Genomic DNA, 9,497 nt, shown 5'->3' on the forward strand with positions numbered 1-9,497 from the left:
CTCCCCCCAGTCATTGCCAGTCTAGTCTAGGGGTTGACCTCTGACCTTTCCAGTGCTCTGTAGGATGGTGGTCCTGGTCCTCCACACCCGCTCTCTGCTGACAATGTCCCTGGTCACGTCCACCTCAGCGTCCACAAAGCTCCTCTGCTTCAGGGTGATGTCCTCATCCAGGTCTGTCTTAATGGTGGAGCGCTTCTTTGCCATGATCTTGGCTTTGATGGCGGCGATCTTCTCCACTGACATAGCCTCGGAAAGTGACCTGGGGGGGGGGGTAGAGATTATTTCAACTAACACTTATTTCACTAGGTGAACTGAAAGGAACACGTTATCATTTAGCTTTTTACTAAAATGATGAAACGCTAAGTTGTCATTGAGTAGAGGTTCATGTCTGAGGTTGATTGAGTAGCAATGCGATTAAATAATGCACCGTTTTGAGAATAAACCAAGGTTCCTGGTTTGTGTTCATGTCTGTTAACCGCTCTCATTGGGATTTGTTAGCTAGTATCTTAAAACCTGTGTGCAGCAATGGTGGCTCATTGATAATTGCCCCCTTTTGTAACTAGGGAGCTCAATGAATGTGCCTTCATACCTATCCTAATGCTAGTCATAAGAAAGTGACACGACTGCTCCGCTAAAGCCAACAGCCCAACATTACCAACTTCTTTCATCCATTGCTAAGGACCTACACCTTTTTTTATCCATGTACATTTTAATAGCAATTCAGCTTGTTGGTGCCAGTTGTACAATGTTGTTGAAGAACAGTAAAAAAACGAAAACATTTCTGCACTTCCAAAAAGAAAAACAACCCGATGGACGGGTATAGGCACCGCATACCTGATCTGGTCAGTTTGCACAATGCCCTCTTTGTGGCCCTCCAGTCGAGCAGCCAAACGCTCCTTGTCCAGACGCACTCGTTCCTCATCCTAGAGAACGACAAAACGTTATAGTAAAATACTCCGTTTCTATGGCAAGACTTGAAAATGGCTGTCTAGCAATGATCAACAACCAACTTGACAGAACTTGAAGAATTTTTTAAAGAATAATGTGCAAATATTGTACAACCCAGGTGGGCAAAGATCTTAGAGACTTACATAGAAAGACTCACAGCTGTAGTCGCTGCCGAAGGTGACTAATGTATTCACTCAGGGGGTTGAATACTTACCTAATTAAGATATTTTTGTGTTTTATTTTTCGTTTATATATATATATATTTTTTTAAATGTTTTGACAGAGTATTTTGAGTAGATCGTTGACAAATTACAATTAAATCCCACTAACAAAATTAGGAAAAAGTCAAGGGGTGTGAAGCACTATCTGGCCTTTTGTTAAACAGGATTTCTATTGGAGCTGAGGAGTCAGAACGTTGCAGGTCAAATAAAAAAATATTATTCACCTCTATCCTTGGTTTTTTGGCTTCAGATGACACCTCATCTGCTGCTCGTTTGACTGAGGGTGCAAAAAAATGAATAATTAGCCAACTACGCAATACCTTTTCAATATCTCTCAAATTACTTTCTACTTCACTGTGTCTCACCAAACTGATTGCATAAGTGCAACAAGCCAATTGCGTACAAATAGCATATTAGGCCTCACAGCATGGACTGTGGATATATCCGATGCAAGAGAACATATTTCCTAATATGCATGGATTAAAATCATCCAGTCAATCAATGGAAGAGTATCCAAAATGCTTCAACTGTACCTTGTGTTGGCCTTTGCAAACCAATCTCTATGGGGGCACTTCTGTCGATACTTGTTGAAGTAGCTGTGAAGGGGAAATCAAAGAGCAATATGTTTTAGTACAATGATTTCAATGGAATCAACACATGTGTATTCATTTTACAAGTTTTCATGCAAATATTTTTAAATCTGCATAAATAATTCTCAATTCATACTTACAACTTTCTCCATTGAGATACGAAAGCAAGCCCTTTCGATCAGGTCTTCTGACAACTGGAATGTTCTCGGTCTAGGGTGATCATAAAACCAATGTAATCACGATGAAATACAACAAAATTGACAAAGGTCACTACAAAGCTTCTGACAACAACAGCCAATAGGCCAATGGCAACACCAGGTTGGAAGACATGACATTCATATCAGCATTAGGCAACACATTCTAACTAAGAAGCTTTTGGAATGAGGATATAAATGTACTTACTGCAGCCCTTCGCACATAGGATGGATGAGGGAGATGCACATTGTTGAGCAGGAACAGGATGGAGTCCAGAGTATAGTACTCCTTCGGCTGACCCTCCTTCCCAGTTCTGAAAATGGAAGGTGAAAATTACCATCAGCTTAGACCAGCAGTTTTGTCCACAGTTGTTAAAGCAAAATCGATCTTGGCCCCCTCTTATGGAACTAATCTGGAATTTAGGCACAATGCATGCATTAATATCTATTTTGGTTTTTTAATTGTCTAAATCCTGTATTTTGTTAATGACATTACACACAAATTGTGACCAGGGCAACCATGTCACAGCTCTTCAATTACACTTCCAACAACTGGTCCAACTTGCTTGGTTCAGGTGCATGAGGTTAATTAAGGGATTGTCCAACCATTACATTTAGTATGGCCTGAAAGACTGTTGGTCCTGCAAAAAAACTGTTAAATACTGTAGCTAGCTAGCTTGCAAGCAAAGGTAGATTGTTATCTTGCCACACAAACTCTACTAGCCAACTTAGTTACCCGATTTGCTCATAACATCAAGCTAAATGTCTACCTGGCAAGCTAGAAATGTCAAACAGTGACATTTATGGTCACGTGCAGAAATCAATAATAGCTAGCTAACTGCAATATTGTAGCTACCTGGCTGGCTAATCGATTGTGGACAGATTCTCAAATACAATTTTACTTCTGGATTACTAGTTACCGTTAGCTGACTAAACCTGGTGGGTTTAAGTGAGACAGCTGGCTTACGACAACGTTGCCTGGCATGGTTATGTTAGCTAGGCAGCTAACCTTAGCTAGCTACACGAACCATAACAGTATACATTTGAATAAGCAAGTTAGTTAGCTTGAAACTAGACGGTTAACGTAATAGTTAAACCCCAAAACGAACAGTAAAAACCAGCTGCATGTGCGATCTTTCAGTGCAATTAGTCGCACCTTACAAACAGCAAGAAAAGTTTTGGCAACACAGCAGTGGCTAGCAGCTAACTAACGTTACTCATTAGCTAGCTACAACAGGCCAATTGAATAGTTATTTACCAATTTATAAGCAAAATTAACATACCCCCAAATGACATAGTTAGTCTTGACATTTTTTGGCCAAGAGAACTCTCCAAAGATAACTTCGTCTCCTTTGGCGACGATTTCTTTTTTCTGGATGTTGTACAGGCGAAGAACACTCAATACGTCCGCCATCTTCACTTGTCTTCATGTAGCTATGATTGTAAGGCCTCCAGTCACCTATCAACATAGTGCAATGTGGTCTCACTTAATGCCTGATCCCAATTTCCAGTTGTATTTATGTTCAATGTCAATTGATAAACCTAGCCTGAAAACAAACTGCATTACACATATTTTGACTGATCCCTCTATGTACACACACACATTCAAAAAGTGTATTTAATTCATGCCCATTAACGTTATACCTCAAAGTTTGAGATGCACTAAAATCTCTGCAGTAACAGTGTAAGTAACGTTACTCATAACATATTTTCTTTGCTTTCTCTGTACAAAAAAAGTACAATTGATAGTAAACACTACTATTAAGGTTGGCATTGACACTATAGCTGCTGTAAATGGCTAACCCATTCATAGATGCTAATTTAGCAGGGGGAAGTTTTGTAAGAGCCCAACGACTCTCGTTCTGTAAAACTCATAGCTTGCGGTACGGTTTTGAAAACATAAGACCTTATCCTTAATATCAGCGAGAGAAAAAATTCTAAATACAAAAGGTTCAATTACAACACACCTTTAAATGGTTCGAGTTCCCACACAGCCATATCGCCATGTTACAGCGCTTGTTTATGGAAAGCAGGTGGTTACCCACGCTAATTAGCTTCCTAGCATGTTTCGAGCACCTGTGTGTAAGAAAACTGGGGAGGAAGTGTAGTTCATCAACTGGAGGCACACACAGCATATGTTTCTAAATGTTAAAACAGTGTTGGAATTGTAATTCACACCCAGCCAACCGTACCCACTGAAAACCGTTGAAGGTTTTTCGAGAGCTAGTAAATGGCATGCAACAGAATACACCTTAAATTTCATTGAAAGTGGAATGGAATATTACAACCATGTAACACTAAGGCCTACATTTTCAATTTAGTTCAATTTATAGACGATGTCAGATTGACAGATCTCTATTAATATGGACTGTGGCCATTTTAAATCGACAGGTGTCAATGTGGCCCACTGTATTCAATTACTGCAACTGACTCCAATGTACTTTTCCTCAGAATGGGCATTGATTGTAGCCTGCAAGTATGTTTAATTACAGGGTATAGTAGTACATATTCAAACATGTACTTTCTGGTGGGTTCTAAATAGATTGACACACCTTGTGCCTTTATTGCACAATATGAAAACACATAAATAAAACAAATCTTTAGAAATCAGTTACATGGTCAACATTAACTTTGTCTAAGTAGGTGTTGATCTGAAATGGTAGATGACCAAAAATAACTCAATGAATCCCAGTTACTATTTTCCACGTGTGCAATTGTACCTTCAGCTGTCCTTCTCCAATTGAAATGACCCATATAGATGAATCATTTTAGTATTATGCCATTTTATTTATCCAATATTTGAAGAAATAAATCATTGCATTTATACTTCTAAAGTGTTACACAATTATGTCAAAAGTTACATTGTTGGATCTATTACATTGGAAAGGTACCTAGTGCGTTTGACATCATTACATTCGTTTTTATCAAAAACCTCCTACACTGGAATACTTCTAATGTGCTTCTAGCAGCTTCAGTCTTTATCGATGGCTACCATTGTTCCTGTACCCAAGAAGGCAAAGATAACTGATCTAAATGACTACTGCCCCGTAGCACTCACTTTTGTCATCATGAAGTGCTTTGAGAGGCTAGTCAAGGATCATATCACCGCCACCTTGCCGGCCACCCTAGACCCACTTCAGTTTGCATACCGCCCCAACAGCTCCACAGACGGTGCAATCGCCATCACACTGCACATTGCCCTATCCCATCTGGACAAAAATAATACCTATGTAAGAATTCTGTTCATTGACTACAGCTCAGCATTCAACACCATAGTACCCTCTAAGCTCATCATCAAGCTGGAGTCCCTGGGTCTCAACCCCTCACTGTGCAACTGGGTCCTGGACTTTCTGACGTGCCGCCCCCAGGTGGTGAAGGCAGGAAACAACATCTCCACTTCACTGATCCTCAACACTGGGGCCCCACAAGGGTGTGTGCTCAGCCCTCTCCTGTATTCCCTGTTCACCCACGCCTGCATGGCCATGCATGCCTCCAACTCAATCATCAAGTTTGCAGACGACACAAGAGTAGTGGGCTTGATCACCAACAACACGACGAGACAGCCTACAGGAAGGAGGTGAGGGCACTCGGAGTGTGGTGTCAGGAAAACAACCTCTCACTCAACATCAACAAAACAAAGGATATGTTTTGTGGACTTCAGGAAACAGCAGAGGGCGCACTCCCCTATCCACATCGAAGGGACAGCAGTGGAGAAGGTGGAAAGTTTTAAGTTCCTGGGCGTACACATCACAGACAAACTGAAATGGTCCACCCACACAGACAGTGTGTTGAAGAAGGCGTAACACCTGTCACCCAAAACCCTGACAAACTTTTACAGATGCACAATCAAGAGCATCCTGTCGGGCTGTGTCACAGCCTGGTACGGCAACTGCACCGCCCTCAACAGCAAGGCTCTCCAGAGGGTGGTGCGGTCTGCACAACGCATCACCGGGGGCAAACTACCTGCCCTCCATGACACCTACAGCACCTGATGTCACAGGAAGGCCAAAAATATGTATATAGCCACTGTATATAGACTTTTTATATTGTGTTATTGACTGTACGTTTGTTTATTCCATGTGTAACTCTGTGTTGTTTGTGTCGCACTGCTTTGCTTTATCTTGGCCAGGTCGCAGTTGTAAATGACCTGGTTAAATAAAGGTGAAATAAAAAAATAGAAACATTTAAAAAAAGATCATCAAGGACAACAACCACCCGAGCCACTGCCTGTTCACATCGCTATCATCCAGAAGGCGAGGTCAGTACAGATGCATCAAAGCTGGGACCGAGAGATTGAAAAACAGCTTCTATCTCAAAGCCATCAGACTGTTAAATAGCCATCACTAACTCAGTGAGGCTGCTGCCTACACTGAGACTCAATCACTGGTCACTTTAATAAATGGATCACTAGTCACTTTAAACAATGCCACTTTAAATATTGCCACTTTAATAATGTTTACATATCTTACATTACTCATATCACATGTATATACTGTATTTTATACCATCTACTGCACCTTGCCTACGCCGCTCGGCCATCGCTCATCCATATACTTATATGTACATATTCTCATTCACCCCTTTAGATTTGTGTGCATTAGGTAGTTGTTGGGGAATTGTTAGATGACTTGTTAGATATTACTGCACTGCTGGAACTAGAAGCACAAGCATTTCGCTACACTCGCATTAACATCTGCTAACCATGTGTATGTGACCAATAACATTTTATTTGATTTATAGTACCTTGTTTTGACCTTCAACAACTGATACCACTGGGGGAAAAAGCCATTGGTATGCAAGAAGTGCATTGGGAAAGTATTCAGACCCCTCAACTTTTTCCACATTTTGTTACGTTACAGCAAAATTATTTTTACTTATCAATCTCCACACAATTCCCCATAATGACTAAGCGAAAACATTATTATAATTTTTTTGCAAATGCATTACAAATAAAAACAGATACCTTATTGACATAAGTATTCAGACTCTTTGCTATGAGACTTGAAATGTAGCTCAGGTGCATCCTCTTTCCATTGGTCATCCTTGAGATGTTTCTACAACTTGGAGTCCACCTGTGGTAAATTCAATTGATTTAACATGACTTGGAAAGGCACACACCTGTCTATATAAGGTCTCACAGTTGACAGTGCATGTCAGAGCAAAAACCAAGCCATGAGGTCGAAGGAATTGTCCGTAGAGTTCTGAGACAGGATTGTGTTGAGGCACAGATCTGGGGAAGGGTACCAAAACATTTCCGCAACATTGAAGGTCCCCAAGAACACAGTGGCCTCCATCATTCTAAAAAGGAAGAAGTCCCAGACCTGCTGTTTTCAACTCTCTAGAGACCGCAAGAGCGGTAGAGATACTCTTAATGATCGGCTATGAAAAGCCAACTGACATTTACTCCTGAGGTGCTGCACCCTCAACAACTACTGTGATTATTATTATTTGACCATGCTGGTCATTTATGAACATTTGAACATCTTGGCCATGTTCTGTTATAATCACCACCCGGCACAGCCAGAAGCGGACTGGCCACCCCTCATAGCCTGGTTCCTCTCTAGGTTTCTTTCTAGGTTTTGGCCTTTCTAGGGAGTTTTTCCTAGCCACCGTGCTTCTACACCTGCAGATATCAGCTGATGTACGAAGGGCTATATAAATATATTTGATTTGATTTGATTTGGAACCACCAAGACTCTTCCTAGAGCTGGCCGCCCGGCCAAACTGAGCAATCGGGGGAGAAGGGCCTTGGTCAGGGAGGTGACAAGTCCGGACTTGAACCCGATTGAACGTCTCTGGAGAAACCTGAAAATAACTGTGCAGCGACGCTCCCCATCTGCTGAGAATAATGGGTGAAACTCCCCAAATACAGGTGTGCCAAGCTTGTAGCGTCATACCCAAGAAGACTCGAAGCTGTAATCGCTGCCAAAGGTGCTTCAACAAAGTACTGAGTAAAGGGTCTGAATATTTATGTAAAATGTTATTTCATTTTTTTATGTTGTATAAATTTGCTAACATTTCTAAAAACCTGTTTTGCTTTGTTATTATGGGGTATTGTGTGTAGATTGAAAGAAAAAAACAATTGTATATATTTTAGAATAAGGCTGTAACGTAACACAATGTGGAAAAGTCAAGGAGTCTGAATACTTTCAACAATCACTGGTAACCAGGGTCACGATCATTGGGCACCAAATGGAAGAAAAGACAAACAGGAAAGGACTTCCTGGCCTTTTCCAGTAAGAAACATTCCTTTTCATTTTCACCAAGGATATTCTATCATGATTTTGATCTCATCAGAAATATCAATTTGTAAAAATTAAAATAAATTGCTATCAAACAAAACTAGTTGGTTAGTCTGAGTATAGTGGTCAGACCATTTGAGTAAGACAGAAACAGTCCAAGGGCCCTGTCATTACACTTCTCGATAAGCTCAGTTCTAGATTTTCACAGAACATCCAATAACTGACTTTCATTGGCTTTCTCAGACGCTTGGTGCCTGACTTCTTATCGAGTCCTCCAGTTTATCTGTACTAATTTACAATGCTACATACAGGGGGACAGACTTCAAAAGACCCTTGGTCCTTCTCTCAACACATATAAAAGCTGCAGGCTAAAGTTAATTCTAGACTTGGTTTCCTCTATCGTAATCGCTCCCCTTTCACCCCAGCAGCCAAACTAACCCTGATTCAGATGACCATCCTACCCATGCTGGATTACGGAGATGTAATTTATAGATCGGCAGGTAAGGGTGCTCTCGAGCGGCTAGATGTTCTTTACCATCAGATTTGCCACCAATGCTCCTTATAGGACACATCACTGCACTCTATACTCCTCTGTAAACTGATCATCTCTGATCATCTCCCGTCGCAAGACCTATTGATTGATGCTTATTTATAAAACCCTCTTAGTCCTCACTCCCCCCTATCTGAGATATCTACTGGAGCCCTCATCCTCCACATGCAACGCCAGTCACATCCTGTTAAAGGTCCCCAAAGCTAATACGTATTTTCAGTTGCAGCTAGTGAGCTGCAACAAACGCTCAAACTGGTCAGTTTTATCTCAATCTCTTCATTCAAAGACTCAATCATGGACACTGTTACTGACAGTTGTGGCTGCTTTGCATGATGTATTATTGTCTCTAACTTCTTGCCCTTTGTGCGGTTGTCTGTGCCCAATAATGTTTGTACCATGTTTTGTGCTGCTACCATGTGCTGCTACCATGCTGTTGTCATGTTGTGTTGCTGCCTTGCTATGTTGTTGTCTTAGGTCTCTCTTTATGTGGTGTTGTGTTGTCTCTCTTGTCGTGATGTGTGTTTTATCCTATATTTTAAATACACTTTTATTTTATTTTTTAACCCCAGCCCCCGTCCCGGCAGGATGCGTTTGCCTTTTGGTAGGCCTTCATTGTAAATAAGAATTTGTTCTTAATTGACGTGCGTAGTTAAATACAATTTTTAAATAAGGTAGCAACAAAAAAAACTTGCTTTAACATATAATAGTAGTAATGTACTGTACAGTGATCCCCTCCAACAGAAACCTACAAT

The 9,497-nt window shown here is 40.9% G+C and overlaps 1 protein-coding gene across 1 annotated transcript in view; it reads right to left on the reverse strand.

Annotated features, from left to right (window-relative positions):
• Positions 1-4,047, reverse strand: part of LOC139551094 (parafibromin-like) — a 69,108-nt gene extending 65,061 nt beyond the window's left edge. The window contains exons 1-8 of the mRNA XM_071362490.1: positions 3,921-4,047; positions 3,237-3,412; positions 2,162-2,267; positions 1,900-1,969; positions 1,703-1,765; positions 1,394-1,446; positions 835-923; positions 46-259 (exon numbers count right to left, since the gene is read on the reverse strand). Of these exons, the coding sequence (XP_071218591.1) occupies positions 46-259; positions 835-923; positions 1,394-1,446; positions 1,703-1,765; positions 1,900-1,969; positions 2,162-2,267; positions 3,237-3,367 (726 nt within the window). The 5' untranslated portion in view covers positions 3,368-3,412; positions 3,921-4,047. The remainder of the gene's footprint in view (positions 1-45; positions 260-834; positions 924-1,393; positions 1,447-1,702; positions 1,766-1,899; positions 1,970-2,161; positions 2,268-3,236; positions 3,413-3,920) is intronic.
• Between the last annotated feature and the right edge of the window lie 5,450 nt (positions 4,048-9,497).

The sequence above is a fragment of the Salvelinus alpinus genome, chromosome 23 (assembly GCF_045679555.1).
Source record: "Salvelinus alpinus chromosome 23, SLU_Salpinus.1, whole genome shotgun sequence".
Classification (NCBI taxonomy): Eukaryota; Metazoa; Chordata; class Actinopteri; order Salmoniformes; family Salmonidae; genus Salvelinus; species Salvelinus alpinus.